The sequence below is a fragment of the Pezoporus occidentalis genome, unplaced genomic scaffold, assembly GCF_034315485.1.
Source record: "Pezoporus occidentalis ecotype Australia unplaced genomic scaffold, CSIRO_AGI_Poc_V1 ctg124, whole genome shotgun sequence".
Classification (NCBI taxonomy): Eukaryota; Metazoa; Chordata; class Aves; order Psittaciformes; family Psittacidae; genus Pezoporus; species Pezoporus occidentalis.
Window position 1 is genome coordinate 3,747,727 of NW_026913038.1, and position 17,886 is coordinate 3,765,612.

At 50.4% G+C, this 17,886-nt stretch overlaps 2 protein-coding genes across 2 annotated transcripts; both read left to right on the top strand.

Annotated features, from left to right (window-relative positions):
• Positions 1–350: 350 nt before the first annotated feature.
• GRPEL2 (GrpE like 2, mitochondrial) lies at positions 351–12,376 on the top strand. The gene is made up of 4 exons (XM_062607702.1): positions 351–496; positions 5,624–5,792; positions 6,654–6,735; positions 8,094–12,376. The coding sequence occupies exons 1-4, from the start codon at positions 429–431 to the stop codon at positions 8,447–8,449; spliced, it is 675 nt and encodes a 224-aa protein (XP_062463686.1). The 5' UTR covers positions 351–428; the 3' UTR covers positions 8,450–12,376.
• A 2,201-nt stretch (positions 12,377–14,577) lies between these two features.
• Positions 14,578–17,575, top strand: PCYOX1L (prenylcysteine oxidase 1 like). Its single transcript, XM_062607703.1, has 6 exons — positions 14,578–14,694; positions 14,870–15,076; positions 15,482–15,656; positions 15,734–15,945; positions 16,039–16,179; positions 16,751–17,575. The coding sequence occupies exons 1-6, from the start codon at positions 14,604–14,606 to the stop codon at positions 17,407–17,409; spliced, it is 1,485 nt and encodes a 494-aa protein (XP_062463687.1). The 5' UTR covers positions 14,578–14,603; the 3' UTR covers positions 17,410–17,575.
• Positions 17,576–17,886: the final 311 nt, after the last annotated feature.

Here is a 17,886-nt window from a genome sequence, read left to right on the forward strand (position 1 = left end):
CCTCACAGGGAAGAGCTTCTGCCTAAGAGCTCATCTCAGCCTCCCCTCTGGCAGGTTCAAGCCATTCCCCTCCCGTTGTCACTACACTCCCGTTAGATCCCTCCCCACCTCTGACTGACCCGTCAAAGGCACACCGCCACCGTTTGGGGGATTTTTACTGTTTCTTTACCAAGAGGTAAGAAGCACCATTTCCTCCACCTCGGGTCCGCCTGCTGGGCCAAGCCGCTTGGTGTTTGCTGATCAAGAGCTGAGCCCACCCCGTTACCACCCCTCAGCTCACAGCCACACGACCCCGATGCACTGCACCGCCAAACTCGACCCGGCCCGGCCCCGCTGCGCTGCCCGCCGGGCCTCGCAGGGGCTGCCGGGAGCTGTAGTCTGCGGGCGGTGGCGCTGCGCTGCAGGCGGCGCCGTGGCTGTGCGGGGCCATGGCCGCCCGCTCCGTGCGGCGGCTCGGCAGCGGGCTCTCGCTCGGCGGCGCGGCGCGGCGGGGCAGGTACGTGCTGCGGGGCGAGTGTGGGAGCGGCCGCGTGTCCCCGCAGCCGTTCGCGGCCGCGGCGCTGAACCCTCCCCGCCCCGCGGTGCGGGACGTGGCAGCCCCGGGCCCGGGCCTGGCGAGGAGCCGCGGCGGCGCCGGGCCCGGAGCGCCCGGCGGGTGTGGGGCGGCGCCGGGAGGGCCCCGTACCCCCGGGAGGGCTTCAGTTTCCCCTCACCAGGGCAGCGCTGCCCACCGTCAGAAGGCCTGGGACAAAAACGGGCTCGCAATAATCAGTCTCTTGCCTGGAAAAGTGTAATTTTGAGGAGGAATTAATTGTAATTCCTAGCGAAAGGCGTTTCTGCGGTCAGTGAGCCGCGGTGTGAGGTTATGTCCTGCCGTTACACGTATCCACGGGTGATTTCTGCATCTCTTCCTGCCTGTCTGAACCATTTATGCGTGAATTACATGTTGCATGTGCTCCTTGGGGTTTATCCTCGGTAGTGATGCGGCACCTGCGCTCTCAGCGTGCTCTGGATGGATGAGGGAAGAGGATACGTTTAACTGGGCCACTGTTGAGCAGAAAAAAGTGTCCATTCTTATCTTTGGACATGGTGGGATATGGCTTGTAAAAGGGAAATCCATAACAGGTGCTTTGGTTATTGGAGTAAAATGTGGGCAGAAAAGTTTATTCTATGTTAGTTTATTCTAGAGGGGGTTTTCCCGTGGAAGAAAAAAAAAGACCATTTAAATGCATTAAAATAATTCTGCAGCATGTAATAGAAGCAGCGGTGTGTGGGACTAGATGTAAAGGTGCGTGGTGAAAGTCGTCCCTTTATATGCTCATATATATGTGAAAACTGTTCACAGTGTGCACCAAGTTGGAAGTAGGTGGCTTTGATGGGAGCTGATCCACAGAGGGTTGCTTGTGCAGCCTGGAGAAGAGAAGGCTCCGGGGAACCTTAGATCAGTTCCCAGTGCCTAAAGGGGCTACAAGAAACCTGGAGAGGGGCTTTGAACAAGGGCCTGTGGGGACAGGCCAAGGGGAATGGCTTTAACTTGACCCAGGAGAAACTGAGATGAGCTCTTAGGCAGAAGCTCTTCCCTGTGAGGGTGCTGAGGCGCTGGCACAGGGTGCCCAGAGAAGCTGTGGCTGCCCCATCCCTGGCAGTGTTCAAGGCCAGGTTGGACACAGGGGCTTGGAGCAACCTGCTCCAGTGGAAGGTGTCCCTGCCTGTGGCAGGGGGTTGAATCTGGATGAGCTTTAAGATCCCGTCCAACACAAGTCTGTGAGTCTGTGATTCTATAAACTCACTGCAGTCAGGAGCCTGCTGCCCAGTTTAACTCTGTCCTGTGTTAAGGTGCAGTTGTGTGCTCCAGTTCCATGGGAGAGGAATCCACATAGAATTGATCTCTGGTATCACTTCCTGATGAAACTGAGCACAGTAATTGGGGGTCGTTAGGAGACTTCCTGCCAAAGCAAGCTCATGGAGTTAAACCACAGCTAATGCAGATGTTTCTGTGTGTCTCACCACTTGCGTGCTTTGTCATGCTAATTTGGGAGGAGGAGGGAGTGTTTAAGGAGAGGTGTGGTAGGACCCTTGTGTTCAGAGGGAACAAGACAGTCTTGGAACATTTCACCATCGTGCCTATGCTCCAGAAAGAGGTGATACTGTTGTTCTGACCACAGAGGGGTGTTCTCATAGCGTAAATTATGATCTTTAAGGACAGTTGGCTTAAGCCATGTGGCTACAGTCAACTTGTCTGCTACATCTGTCTGTCTGGTTTTGTGACATCACTTTGTAAATCCTTCTGTATCACCAGTTTAGTTGTATAATCCCTTCACATGCTCTGGGACTTCCATGTGTCTGTCACTTTAGGATGTGTCAACTTCCTCCAGGGGGATTTCTGCCTATTTTTAGGGTGGCTGTGATCAAGACTGTGTTTGAAGATGGAGCACAGTGCAGTGGACAGACTATAAATAGCACTTGCCCATTTTAGTGGCAAGGAAGATGTAAATTGGGTGGCATTTTCAATTCTGCATAATAAGAATTCCCTTTGGAGTCAGTCTGTGGTTCTTGCATCCTGCCTACAACTTTTAAGGCAGTTCGTCTGAGCAGCACACGATGCATGGGGCATGTCACTGCATGGGGGAATGCTCTGTGGCTCGGTTTCAGGAGCTGGAGAAAGGAGTCCATGCAGGCAACTCTCTGCTTCACGTAGGCAGGTCCCTGCAGCTGAGGCACCAGCTCATTCCTGCCCTTCTCCTACACACCAAAACACACCCATTGGAGTAGTGTAAATCACTTGCAGAGGGAAATGACTCACCTTTGCTTCGTGGATGCAAGAGTTAACTCATTTGTGTAGCTTTTTTAAGGCATGAGAGTCTAACCTGTGAGGTGCCTGCCAAGGCTGCTTCCTCAGCTGCATTTCAGGTTCCTTGCTTCATCTGTAGCACGGCCAATTTCCGTCCCTGCAGCTCTTTAAGTGAAAGGTAAGATGGTAAAGGACAGAGCTTGTAGTTGGTGCTTACCATGGACACACCTTTTATTTTACAGTGGAAGCTATGCAGTTGTTTAAAGCTTCATGGATTGATTTTGAAGCCTTGGTGAAGGGGGTCCTGTGTCCTCACCTCCAGTTTAGTCTAATTTCTGTAACTTAGAAAAAGTGCTGTGTAAACCAGTCAACACACAAAGGTGGCAAGCATCTTAGAAATCATTCGAGATGGGGTCTTGTGCCTTAAACTGATCTCTGCAGCCAGGGATAAAATATGGGGTTATCTTCTGTGTTGGCATTCCTGAAACCCAGAACTGCAGTGGCTGGGTAGCTCTTTAAGAAAAGCCTGGTGACAGCCCCTCTCCTGGTTCTTTAAAGATTAAATGAGAAGAACATCTTATTCTACAGCAAGTGTAGGTAGCAGAGGCACTTTCGGACTAGTATTTGGCATGCAGTGTGCTGAAAAGGAATGGTTTGACATACAGATCGTGTTTTAAGTACTTAATAAAAAAATTCATATGCAAATGCCTTCAGTTGGGAAAAAGGAAGTTTGTCATTAGTGCTGTATTTAGCAACCTTGTACTAAAGATACGCTGAGGCAACATCTGGGCTGTTAAATTTGGGGTGATGGGAGATGCTAGGGCACATATAAACCTCTTAAACTGTGCTTTGGTCAAAGAGCCCTGGCTGCCACCCAAAGGCGGACACCTCTTCCCTTCCCCATATTCTCCCTTGCACATGTCACCAGGCTTCATGTCTCCTGTACTGGCACTTGCACTCATCTGATCTGTCAGCAGACCTATTCAGGGACACAGAAAAGTCTTTTTGTTTTGTAGGGTTAGTTTTCAGCTGGTTTAACTCCCTGCAGCTTCATTCTGCACAGCTCTAGTACTGGAGTAAGGGGAGCAAAACATGTCCCTTCCATTTGCTGCTGTAAGCTCAGCTTAGCTGGACTACTGAACAGCACTTTGGTCTTATAGTCCATTTGACAGACCCAGAAACAAATGATGGACTCTTCTGTGACATTGTAACTGAGCAATATAAGCCTTGCTGAAAAGTAAGAGAGCTTTTAATGGTGCAGGCCTGGTAATGTGAACTCACTCTATTGATTGTAGAGCCTGAATTAGCATCTCTGGGCAGTGTTGAATTGTGCTGTATAAACACACAAGTTTGAGTCAGAGCCAGCACAGTGATTTCCATGCCATGCTTCATTTGACTCAGTAGAGGTGCACTTAGTGTATGCAAAACCCCTCTATTAAAGGGGATGTTGAAAGCCCTGCTCAGAGGAAGAGCTCAGGCATTCCCAAAAAAGGAGATACCCTTCCTTGTTAAGTGTATACTGAAGTGTTTCCTGAATGGAGCTGATCTGGAAGGAAATTGAACTTTCTTCTGTACACCTATTCTAGGTCTAGACCTGTATAAAGTCATGAGAGGGGAGGTGGGCTGAGGCTTTGGCCTCATGCTGGCAAGAACGGGTCCTGTCTAGGTCCGTTTGTAAAAGTGCTGTAGGAGGGGGAGTGGAAGCTCTTGGTTTCACTCTGGCAGTGACAGCATTGTTCCTGCAGGTGAAGGACTTTTTAGAAAAGAACAGAATGAAGCAAAAAAGTATTTTCACACTGGGTTTGATCATCTTCTGACCTAACCGTTTTCAGCCAGACTTCTATTATCCAGTTTTTGGGAAACCTGTGGGGTTGTTACTGAGGCGGTGTTCATGCAGCTCAGCCCAATTATCCACCTCTGTGGTGGTTTCATCATCTCATCTGCAAGTTGTGGAGTCAGCTCCTGGGTGAGCTCCACCTGCTGTACCAGCACAACCTTTGGCAAGTGTGCTTTTTAGATGAAAAGCATACTTGGGATGAAAAAGTCACTGCAGATAAGGTAGGCTTCAGCACTTGGGGCTTGGGCTTGTTTTGGGTTTTGTTTTTTTTTTGCCTTTGGGACTTCATTGCCAGTAGAGATAAAAATAGTTTAAGTGCTTAGAACTGTTGGAGAATATTAGGCACAACTTTCAGTTGGCATGCTCAGTCCCTTTTCCAGAGCTAATGGAGCTGTGAAGGTCCTGGCAGAAGGCTCCAGAATATTTGGGGTGTACAAAACTTGGTCATGTCTCTGACAGTTCTCTTTCATCTCTTAACTGCAGTCAGTGTGAAAACTGGTTCAGTCTAGCGAGTGCTACTTTGCAAGAACTGATTGGCAAAAGCTTCAAACTCTCTTCCTCTTTGCTCAATAGGAGAAAAACTGAATACACCAAATACTGTGTCTGTCTGGGGTTTTCTACATCACTAAAACCAGCTTTATACTGCTCAACTCCTCAAGACTACCTTGCAAAAGCTTGCTGAAGTTTGCCATTTGGTATTGACTGCCTGTACTGGGGGTCAGCAAAAATGCAACCCACAGCTTGTTTTCGTGTGAAAATCGGAGTCGTTGCAAGGCGTGTCAAGGAAGTGTTCAGCCTCTGTAGTGACATGAGTGTAAAGTAAAAGAAGTTTTCAAAACATCTGTGCTTCTGTGCTGCTTGTCTGTATTTCCTGAGAGGAGCTAAGATTTTATCTAGAACCTGTGTGCCTTTAGTAAGAGCTGCTTTTAGTAACAACACTAAACTCAAATTCTTGTTGAGCCTGTTGTTACTTAACTTCCCTTCTTTGTCGTTAGCTTATGTTTCAGGGGGTCCCCCCGTGTTTTCAGCACTGCAGCTCAGCAGAGAAGTACAGGAGACGAGTGCGGCCCAGAAGATCCCCATGATGAGCCCAAGCATCCCCTTTCTGACTGTGCCATAAAGCACAAAGCCATCAAATTGGAAGAACAAGTCCGAGATTTAACTGTGAGTATGCTGCTGGTGGCATCTTTCATTCAGCCCCTGTGACTCGGTCTGTCTTTCACACCCAGCTTTGTCTGTAAGCCCTATAGCACATACACAACACCGCTGTGCTGTGGCAGACTTCAAAGCAGCTGTGCTTTAAGTGTGAGAGGTGGCACTGTGGAAGTACAGTCTGCCTTCCCCAGAAACGCCATCTGTCAGTGGTACCTAGGAGCAAGACACTGGTAGTATGATCTTGACAGGCAAAACTGTATGTTGGAGATGGTCTGGTCAGTTCTTTCACAGCATTGTACAGAGGGAATGGCAGTAGCTTTGTCGTAATTAGCATCACATACTGTGTTGCACCAGATCTGGATTGTCTGAGAAGGGACGTCCTCTATAGTGACAGCGGTGTGGTGGAGATGGTGGGGATCACGTTATAGGAACTTTGAAGAACAGATGTGACAAAGGAGAGGATTAAATACCGGAGCACCAGGCAACTCTGGAGATAATCACCCTGAGAATACTACTGCACCAAGTGATAAATCAGCCGTTGTGGAGCCGTTGCTGAGACCACCAGTGCCTGCTAGAGGAGGGAGTGTCTCAGTGGTTGCAGTGAGTCACGCAAAAAGCAGCAGCCTGACACTGATGTTCAGTTGAGCTGCACCCCAAATGCTTCTGGCCTTCACTTGGGTCTTTTGAGGGAGTTGCATTTGTGCTGATGGATCAGGAGAGGGACTTGGGTTTGCATGTAATGACAACGAGGAGCCCAGCACAACCTTCTGATCTGAAGCAGGCTCTATTTAAAGCTTAAGGGATTGCCAGCTGTCAGGAAGTGGGTTTTATCTCTTTGTTTGATGTCTCCCCTTGTGATGGTGGTTACAGGAGCGATACCGGAAAGCTTTGGCGGATTCTGAGAATGTCCGGAGGAGAACACAGAAGTTTGTGGAAGATGCCAAGCTCTTTGGTAAGTGAAAGGAGGCTGAGCTGTGTTTACTGCACTATCATGGCTGTCTGAGTATAAAGCGCTGATCAGCAGTGTTTCTCTGCCCCTGTTCTGCACTCAGTCATTGTAAAGTCTGGCATGATATTTGCCTGGACTCTTGGTGTCCGGGCTTGCTCACTGTTTAACTGTGTGTCCAGCAGTGTCCTGTCAGGGTTACCTCAGTGACTCTTCTGTGATTTTTTTTCACTTTTTTTATTTTATTTTTTAAATAGAATAGGTCTAGTGCAGCTGAGTGCAGTTCTCCTGACTTGGTTGAAATTTCAGGCTTTTCTGCGTGCTGAGAATTAGCTCTGGCAAGGGTGTATGATGTACTCTTAGCTGTGTTACCAGGTTGTGATCTTTACCATATTAACAGCTTCTCTTCTGCTCTAGCTTTTAGGAGGTAGATCCTGCCTGGGACAAAGGTTGTAAATTCCTAGATCAGATGTTCCTTAAAACTTTTATAAGAAATATTTTAACATCAGGGAAGATAATTGGATTTGTAGCTTTGACAACATAAATGATTCAATGAGCTGGTTGGTAATCAGTCTCCTTCTGTCTGTCCTTTGTTGCTTCTCCTTCATGCTTCTTCATTCTGCACTTGTTTAAACATGTATGTACAACTATTGACGGAACCTAACTATTGTTTCTTTCTCTGTTTTCCTAATGTGTGTTTCCAGTAAGTTCATTACAGCATCTATGTAACTGAGGGAGGCTGGTTTTCCTGACATTTCTGCACTGTGTACTGCACCACTTCTACTGATGTATACAATCTAACCCCTTTTTTCTAATGAAAAAGACTGCATGACTTTTGATGACCAACCCAAGGACCATTCTGTCCCGCCTTCCACAGTGGTTTTAACTTACGAATAAAATTGTGGTTGTACCTTGGAATGGTCATATATTATTTTTACTTCCCCCCATTGTATTTATTTCCCATGTGCACGGGCATTTGTGTGAGTGGCTTGGCAAAACATTTGTCTGTGGGACCGTGTGAGACCATGTGTGGAATAGTGTCCTAAATGGCAAGTCTTAATTGCTAGAATTTCTTGGAGTGAAACACTAATGGTCTGCTTTGTCAGGTATACTATATATATGTGTGTGTATTTATGGATGTACCTTTCCTGCACACACCTTGATCTGGGGAATCTTGATAATTACCCATGTAATGCTAAAGCTTTGGCTACAGGATACAGAAGACACTGTCTGCTCTTGCTGAAGTAGCAATTCAGTTAGCAGCCTTAAAGGGGCTTTGAAACTGCTGTGACTGTGCCTGTCATCAGTGCTGTAGCTCTGTATGTTCTACCCTTCATTTACTTCTTGCTTCTTTGTGCCCGTAGGGATCCAGAGTTTCTGCAAAGACCTTGTGGAGGTAGCAGATATCTTGGAGAAGACCGCTGAGAGCGCTGCAGAAGAAGCAGAGCCTAGTAATCCAAACCCAACCCTGATGAAAATCTACGAAGGTCTCTCTCTCATAGAGGCCAAATTGCAAAGTGTATTTGCCAAACATGGCCTTCAGAAGATGAACCCTGTTGGTGGCAAATACGATCCGTACGACCATGAAATAGTCTGCCATGTGCCAGCAGAGGGGATGCAGCCGGGCACGATAGCACTGGTGACTCAGGATGGGTATAAACTCCATGGTCGCACCATCAGACATGCACTCGTCGGCGTGGCAGTAGAGTCACAGGAATGACGTGGGCTTGCCCACCAGCATCTGGGACCTTGCTGTGCTGAGGACCCCTTAGCACTCAGTGACAACTGCAGCTGCATGTCTTTACTTATTTATTAAGCTAGGTTTGTACTGTATGTTGGCTTCTTTATAATGTGTGCAGTCATTTTGGCATTCATTCTAAGGTACTTGTATATTTAATAATCCTTTCTGGGGTATGTGGAGTAAGTAGTACTAGGAGTCCTGCTATTTGTCAGAAACATGGCACTGTAGCCCCTTTCTCCATTGCTCATTTCTCCATTAAGACTTGTACGGGGAAGAGGGGAGATATGGGAGAGAAAGGGAATTCTCTGAGAGCTAAGGAATCTTGTCTCCTGGCTCCATCTCTGAGATGGATTCCTGCAGCGGCCTTCAGAAAAGTCACTTCTCTGCCTCAGTTTCCATATCTGTATTAAGGGAGTATAATAATACTTACTGACCTACCTCACAGGGATGTGGTGAGGCTTTTTCTTTGCAAAGCACTCAGAAGAGAAAAAGCCCAAAGGGCTGAGTATTATTATCAGGCTGTTTTGGTGTCTTCCCTTGTCCCCAGACCCTTCAGGTGGGGATGAAGATCATCACCTGAAATGACATTGAGGGGCAACTTTTTCTTATTTTCCATTCAACTTCAGGAAAAGAATCCTGAATTAATGAAATCTCTCTTGTACTACAGTTGAATAGGGCTGAGGTTTTGAAGAGAATTTGGTTGTTAGGTCAGACTAACATGTTAATATTTGTTCTCCAGGTAAAATTTCAGCTTACCTCCTTGTTCCTAAAGGTAAAACAAGGGGTTGTGGTTCTTGGTGAAAACAGAAAACTGTTCTCAAATCTCTTTTTCTCTAACCAAAACCTGTATTTTAGAGGAGAGTAATTTCTCTTCCCTGATGGGTATTTGTGCAGCGTTGAAGCATGATAAACTATATGCTCTTTGTTGCAGCTGCTGGCAAAATGGAGATGCACCCTTAAGCAGGAAATCTGGACTGTTCTATTTTCTCAGCTCTCCAATAATGGTACTCAGATAACACCAACTTCCAGTTCACATTCAGACTCTACCTTTGTGTGCCCACAGTAAATGTTAAACCTTTGGGGTTTTGATGCAAGAAGAGAAATATTTTCTACTAGAAATCTGAAGTGCCCTTGAACCATTTTTAGCAGCAGTGATAAGAAAGCAAGAGAAGCATAAAGCTGAGGAAGTGAAAGTTGACCTCAAGCCATCCTCTTAGTTGCAGGCATGTTGTTGTCACAGCATGGCATATGTATTTCCCAGTGGTCCTTTTGCCTGGGAGTCCATTTATCTCAGCTGAACGGATGCAGTCACTGAGTAAATTCAGAATTTAACCCTTTACAGAGAAGCAAGCAGTATAGTGACAGAAGAGTTTTATAAAACCAGCCTGTGGTCTGCACAACACAAAGCCAAGGCAGGAATGGTTGTTTTCAGGTTGATCCTTACTGATTCATTAATTCCTGCCTTTTTACTTGCTAGAATTGGATCCATGGCCTGACAGTTATTTGATACCCATTTCCAAAAGCTATTTATTTTGGATCCTATCACTGGTTTGGAAGGAAGCTTATTCTTCTCCCATTCCTTTGCAGGCTTCAGTTGCATAATCCTTTTGTGGTAGACTTCAAGATTACCGCAGCCTTCACTTAGCAGCTATCGACAGTGATCTGGGGAGACTCTGTGCAGTTGATGACTGTCAGTCCAGAAATTTAAGGAAGATGCATGTTTTTAATATGCTTCATGCAAGCTGCTTAGATGACAGCTCTATGGGGGTGACTCGGTAGCAGATACATTTGAAGTGCAGTTTTCTGCCACTGCGTAGTTAGGTTTTCAGGCAGGTACTTGTGTTTTCAACCCTGAAACAGTGCTTCATGGCAGCATTAGATCATTTTGGACTAACCTCTTGTTCGGTGCTCCTGTTGTAACGTGGTGTTGGAAATCTGAGATATGCAGGACCTCCTGTTCGTTGTTTTTCTGGTCTGCATGCTGACTGGGCCACCAGGTTATGCTGTTACCCAAGACAAAGAGCAGGTAAAATACGAGACATGGCAATGCAAGTCTTGCTGTTCTGCCTCAAGGCTCTCTGCAGCCTGTTTGAGGAAACTGTCTTCAGCTGGAAGGAGCACTGGTTCTCTGCTGCTTCTTCAGCCCGTGCTGTATCAGCTGAGTCTTTTTGCAATATGAGGGGAGAGCTGGTTATGAAAACTTAACTGAATGTGAAACTTTCTTTCTAAGGAACTAAACAAAAGCAAAGGCATTTTATACAACAGGTAGTTTTCTGTTGTAGCAAGGCTGCAGCTTACCTGAGCCAGATTTAAGTCGTGTGTGACCAGAAGTGATGGGATCCAAATCGTCTTTAAATAGACCCACAGAACCCCTTGACTGTGAAGGTGTTCTGTGGCTGCTTGGTCCACCTTCAGACTATTTGCCAGCCTTCCTGCCTCCTCAGCTTGTATTCACCCATTTTTGCCTTAAAGAAATATCCTTAAATGCACTCCAAACCTTCTGTCTGTACTAAGAGGTTATTGATTCAGCTTGTGTGTGGGGGATCTAGTTTCACTGAGGCACTGCTGTGTGGCTAGAACAGGAATCTGAGGGATCCAGTTCCTGTGCAGTCTTTCTCACCTTCCTGCAGGCCCTGTTTAATTTGGGCCAAGTTATTTTCCCTGTTTTTTTTTCAATCTATGAAACTTCTCCAGGATCTTACCAGGCTTTTATGCTGATTACTGTAAGATGTACCCATTGTTTAGAGACTTTTACAGACGTTACCAAAGAGATAAATACTGTAGCTGTTGTTTGTCCTCGTTTCTGCTTCCTCTGAATGTTGAAGTGAAAATGAAATAACCAAACCTGGATTCCATTGCAGAATCCAGATTTCCTAGGCAAAACTTGATTCACTTGCCTTTCAAGCACACTTATGATCTCTTTTCTCCTGGATGAGATTGCATACGGGTGGATTGAGTTTCTCTGCTGTAGGTGCTTGCTCTGTAGGTCTGCCCTGTTTGTGTAAAGCTTGCACACTCAGCACAGTGGGGCAGCCTCCCCACTGCTGCGGTTCCATTGCACTCTGCAGTTACACCAGAGAGGAGACAACCCATGAGCTTTTTCTCTCCAGTCACTTTATCCAATGACTAGTAAAACAGAGGAGAATGTTAACAGGGACAGGATAGAGGAGAGGAAGTGGACATACCTCTTATCACTTCCACTCCATTTGCACAGCCACAAACTGGAGAGCTGGGAATGCAGACAGCTAGGTGAGATGTGCAGGTGGTGTTGGTGCATGGACCTGCATTTATGCTTTCGAGAGGTGGCAGTCCCACCAGCAATGTAGGCATTTGCCTTGTTCTGTGACCTTGCTGCACTTGGTGGGATGTATATGAGTTGAGCTCCTGGATGAGTCTGCAGCTGTGCTGTCTCATGAGTGCAGTGGCATCTGAACTCTGACCGGGAGCAGTGTAGAATGTGAATGTTGCTTTGTGAACCTTAAATTCTCAGTGCTTCATCAGCAGAGCTGCTGTTGGGAGACAGCTGTGATAGATCAGTAGCTATTAGCAGTCCTTTAATTTTTAAAAAACCCTGTATTTAAGTTTTATATTGTGAATATTGTAGTATTTTTTTATTTTCAAACTTGGGATGCTCTGATGTTACTTGCAAAGGCAAACGAACAAAGCGTTGCTAATCTCCAAAAACCTAGGTTCTTTTAGTTGTTGGGAAGCCTGTATATATTGTATTGTTTTGTGTTTCTGTGCTCTTTGTTTACCCAAAGGTTCTGGCGCAGTATGAAAGACAAAGACTGAAGTGCGGGAGTGGTGCAAGTAATTGACAACAACATTTGAGTTAATGTTGGAAAGGGCTGATTTCCTTTAGATGTCCAGATACTGTCCATTTGCTAATAAAAAAGCATTGCAGTTGCTGCTTCTTCCTTTTTTCCCTGCCCCAGCCTGCTGCTTGTTCTGATTGGGCAGGACTGCAAATGAGAGATGTTGCTATTCTGATCTGATGGTCCAAACTGAGAGCCTTTGGCCATGTTGAACATTTTACTAACAGTGCATCTGGATGTGTGCCATGGGTGAGTTGTTGGGTGAGTTGTCAGGGATTTCTGCAGTGATCAACGGTCCAAGTATGTTGTTCCCTGGTTCTCCTGTGCCTGCTTCTCTGTTCTGAGCAAGTCCTCTGGTGAACCATCCTGTAGGGAAACGCTGTCTGCAAGCCTTTGTTGACGGCTCATTCTGCAGAGCACTGCTAGCAGTCAAACCCTTGATGTCTGGTTTTGCCCTTCTGTTCTCTCACAGCTTTGCTTTGTTGTGGTTTGGGTGTTCTGTGTGTGATGTGCTGTAGCAGGCGTGCTGTAGGGCCTGAGCGCCATCCAGGATGGCTCAGTACACAGCCTGTATTAACGCTTGGGATATCCGCAGGCGGGTTGTGATTTCAGGGATTTGTTGGAGAGAAGAACAAGCTTTCCCTGTAGGGTGTGATTGCAGCAGATCTCATTCTCTGCAAAAATAGATGGGCCTTCATTCCTGGTTTTGCTTTAGTCTCCCTACTGCTGATAGGTATTGATAGGCCTTGCTTGCCTTGTCCTCCTGAAACTTGGAATGCCCCTGGGTACTTCTCACTGGAAAAAAACCTGCAAAAGACCATTTACAAATGGCCTTTATGGGGGGAGAGCTGTATTTCTGTGCCAGCAGGGTTCCCTTACTGCAGAGGTTACATCCCATTGCCAGGGCTCTTCTTTGAGCCCAAGATGTGTGGGCACTGCTCCATGCTCACTAACTGGACTAGATGAGGAAGCAGTGCTGCCTGCTGCTGTGTTAGTTAATTTCTGGCTCTGCTGGTTTTTCTCCACGGCAACAGTGAGAGTTGGGAGTTCTCAAACCACAGCCATCTGCAGAAAAGTATCGGAGCTTGTGAGCAAAGGGAAGAGCATTTTGCTTCTGGCACAGTATTGCAGAGCACCTGCAAGCAAGGGCACAGTCTGCCATGAGAGGGAGGTGATGGGGAGCGGTGCTGACCCGCACCCTTGGAGCCAGATTTCTCATCACCCGCAGCCAGGGTTAAATCAGCCTGGTTAAGTAAGAGCTTGTTAAAACCAGAAGCGTGCTGCACAGATACTTGTGTGCTGTGCTTTAAGCTGCTTTGGGAATGTCTTCTCCCCATCCTGGTGGGTTCATAGTGCCCATTGTAAGGATTTGGGTAAGCTGAGCAACAGGAGGTTTTGTCTGTTACCCCCCCCCCCCTAAAAAAAAATGTTCATGCCTGAGTTTCTGGGTTGCCTTTGTCCTCCGCCATGGTGGGGCCTCGCTGGGGGAAAGGAGGGAGTCTGTGCTTGTGTCAAGTTTCTCCTGAAACAAAGTTCAGATGATGATTCTCAAACTAGATTGTGTCCCTTGGTCTGGAGCTAGTGCTGGGCTACAGCAGGCTCCAGGTCTGCAATTACATGTCCTACCTGCTCTAAGTTTCTGCTCAGTCTTTGCTATCCTTTGTAATCTGAGCAGCAGCAGGCTCCCAGATGGGATTTCCATGGCATGAGCTGCCTGCTCTCAGGTACCTTGTTTTGCCCAGGGCAGAAAGTACAAGTGAAGGCTTGAAATACCCTTGGTGATGTGCGAGCCATGCAGGACCCAGCCTGCTCCCCTCAGCCGGGTACCGAGCACCATGTGCTATTGCCCATGTGCAGACCGAGCACACTAAATGCTGGGGGAGCTCCTGGTTCTGGGCCCTTGTTTCACCCGTGGGTTCACAGCGAGTGCGGTGCTGCTGAAGGTCTGATGGCAGCACAGGCAGTGTGTGAGGGACAGAGGGCACCGAGGATGCCGGCTGTGGCTGTGCCGGGGGTTGCTCATGTGCTACACCCAGGTCCCCTGTGACCCTCACTGGGGGTAGCTGCTGGAGGTCACTGACCACAGGGGCTGTTGTTACCCCGGGGCTGTGCGCGCCCGCTGCTCACTGCACGGCCGCTGCCCCTCCTCGCCCCACCGCCCGCCGCCGCGCTGGCTCCAGGTCCCCACTGCCCGGGCAGGCCCCTGCTGCCCGCCGGCAGCTGGGGCGGGGCGCGGCGGGGGCCGGGCTGCGGCAGGGGCGGGCCGAGCCGAGCCGGGCCGTGCCGGGCGGGTGCAGCCGGGCCCCGCTCTCCGCGCCATGGCCCCGCCGCCCGCCGCGCTGCTGCTGCCGGCCCTGGCCGCGCTCCTGGCCGCGCCCGCCGCCGCCCGCGCCCCGCCGCGCAGCATCGGTAAGAGCAGAGATGGGGGGGTACGGGGAGGGGAGGGGAGGGCGCCCATCGCGGTACCGGCAGCGCCCGGCCTCCTCCCTGCCTGCATCCGCGGTGCGCTGCCGCGATGGATGCGTCCCCGCGGGGAGCCGGGCGGCAGCGGAGCTCTGACCCCGCCGCCCCTCTCCGCCGGCAGCCGTGGTGGGCGCCGGGCTGGGCGGCTCGGCCGTCGCCTACTTCCTGCAGCAGCACTTCGGGCCGCAGGTGCAGCTGGATGTGTACGAGGCGGCGGCGGTGGGCGGGCGGCTGGCGACCCTCACCGTCAACAAGCAGCAGTACGAGAGCAGGGGAGCCTCCATCCACGCGCTCAGCCTCCACATGCAGGACTTCGTCAAGATCCTGGGTGAGCGCTGACACCCCAACACTTGCATGGCCTCCATCCCCAAGGATTGTTACCCCGGTGTAGTGGGGAGGTCTGCTCCCAGTGTGCAGTAGTGCTGTCCCTGCACCCTGGAAGAGAATGGGATGGGGCAGCCCAGCAAAGCATCAGGGCAAGGGGTCCTGGTGGGATTGGGGGGGGGGGGTGTGTGTTCATAAACTCCCCCTCCCCATTTGCCCCACTAGCAGGAGCAATTCCATGGGATGTGCCACCATACAGGGTCTGGCTGGGGTCCCACTGCCCCAGGGTCTCACACTCCCTGATGCTCCTCCAAGAGCATCTCTGCCCATATCCCCACCATGGTGGTGTTTGGTGCTGGCCTTTCCCAGGAGCCAGCCGAGCACAGTGGGGCCCCCATGCTCCCCACAGGCCTCAAGCACCGGCGTGAGGTGGCAGGGAAGAGTGCCATATTCAGCGGGGAGCACTTCGTCCTGGAGGAGACCGACTGGTACCTGCTCAACCTCTTCCGTCTCTGGTGGCACTATGGCATCAGCTTCCTGCGCCTGCAGATGTGGGTGGAGGAGGTGATGGAGAAGTTCATGAGGTAGGAGAGCCCGTGGGGCTGGGGAGGGATGCATGGGGCCTTCCCAGGCACCGAGGACATCATCCTGTCCCCTCCAGGATCTACAAGTACCAGGCGCATGGCTACGCCTTCTCCAGCCTGGAGGAGCTGCTGCGCTCACTGGGCGGTGATGCCTTCATCAACATGACGCAGCGCTCGGTGGCCGAGTCCTTGCTGGAGGTGGGCGTCACGCAGCGCTTCGTGGACGATGTGATCGCGGCCGTGCTGCGCTCCAGCTACGGGCAGTCGGTGCTGGTGCCCGCCTTCGCAGGTGAGACCGGGACCATGCTCCTCCCCCTGTGACTCCTTCGCTGCGTTCCCTCCATGGGCAGGCTCTTGAGCCTCCCTCCTCTTCCTCTCCCAGGAGCCATGTCGCTGGCAGGGGCCCAGGGCAGCACTTGGGCAGTGGAAGGAGGCAACAAGCTGGTGTGTTCAGGTCTGCTGAAGCTGACCAAAGCCAACGTCATTGCAGCCAGGGTGACGGGCGTCTCTCTGCACAGCTCGGGTGAGCCTGGGGACAGGGTCTGCTCTGGGCGCACCAGGGCAGGAGGTTGGTGGTGGCAGCAAGGGATGCTGGAGCAAAGAGAGAGCACTGGGAGGCTGGAGAGCATCCTTGTCCTGGTACAGTGTTTGGGTGAGGGCCCAGGGGTCTGTCCATCTCCTCCCGTTTTCTGATCCAGTAGGAGCCCTGCAGCACAGACCTCAGCCCTGAGGCTCCACTCTCTCCATCCTGAGGTCCCCCAGGTCAATTCTCTGTCACCATCCTTGTTGCATGGTCCCCCATTCAGCACAGCAGAAGGGCTCGGTTCCTGGGGTTTGGGGATGCACTGTGCTGCCCCATTCCTTCTTGCCCCACTAGGCTTGGCTTCTCTGGAAACTTATCCCACAGACTTGATACAATCTTCCTTATGCTGCCTTAAAGCATCAGCAGCTCATCCCTAACCATCAAATGCTGTGGTCCAGCACTGGTGTGTACTGGGAAACGGGGGGATGAAGGCCATGCTATAAAAAAGGGGGCCAGGGCAATGCCGCATGGTGCTCGGGGCTACTCCTAACCATCAACCATCTCTTTGCAGAGGGGAGAGCCCTGTACCAGGTGCACTATGAGGGCAGTGAAGGCCAGGGCTCAGCCTTCTATGACATGGTGGTTGTGACAACTCCCCTGCACCCCAGCAGGAGCAACTTCACCTTTGAGAACTTCGAGCCACCCATCACTGACTTCCCTGGAGCCTTCCAGCCCTCCGTCACCTCCGTGGTGCACGGCTACCTCAACTCCTCCTACTTCGGCTTCCCTGACCCCAAGCTCTTCCCCTTTGCCAGCATCCTCACCACTGACACCCCCGACCTCTTCTTCCACGCCATGGACAATATCTGTCCTGTCAACATCTCGGCAGCTTTCCGCCGCAAGCAGCCCCAGGAGGCCGCGGTGTGGCGGGTCCTGTCCCAGCAGCCGCTGGACAAGCAGCAGCTGAAGACCCTCTTCAGGTCCTACTACTCGGTGCAGGTGACGGAGTGGCAGACGTATCCCCGCTACGATGCTGCCAAGTCCCTCCCACCCATTGTGCTCCATGAAAACCTGTTCTACCTCAGCGGGGTGGAGTGGGTGGCCAGCTCCATGGAGATGATAGCGGTGGCAGCCAAGAACGTGGCCCTGCTGGCTTATAACCGCTGGCATCAGGACCTGGAGAAAATCGACCAGAAGGACTTGATGCACAAGGTGAAGACCGAGCTGTGACACCCAGGGGAGGTGGTGGGCTGGGAGCTTCTGCGTGTAGTAGTGTGGGGAGTATTTATTGCTATGGGGGCCCCAGGGGGTTTGGGGCTGGAGGAGAAGGGACGGGCTGTGTCCCAGGTGACTTGAACATGCACCACCTTCAGGAATACAGTCCCTGCCCAGTGTTGCTGTGTGTGCCATGTGCCTCAGTTTCCCTTTCCCCCCTCTGTAGCCTCTACTCAAAAGAAGCTTGTGCATCTGTTCTGGGGAGGGACATCAGGGGGCTTTCAAGGACAAGGTGGCTGGCGTTGGCACACATGGGTTCCCCCTGGTGAGCTGCCCAGCTTCCACCTTAGTCTTCTGCCTGCATGGATTTGCTTCCAATAACCTGGGTGGTAGGGCTGGCCCAGCCAGGGCAGGAGATCTTGTGGCCTCTTCCATGCCATGTGTGCATGGAGCCAACCCCCCATTGCAGGCCTGATGCCCCAGGGATGGGCG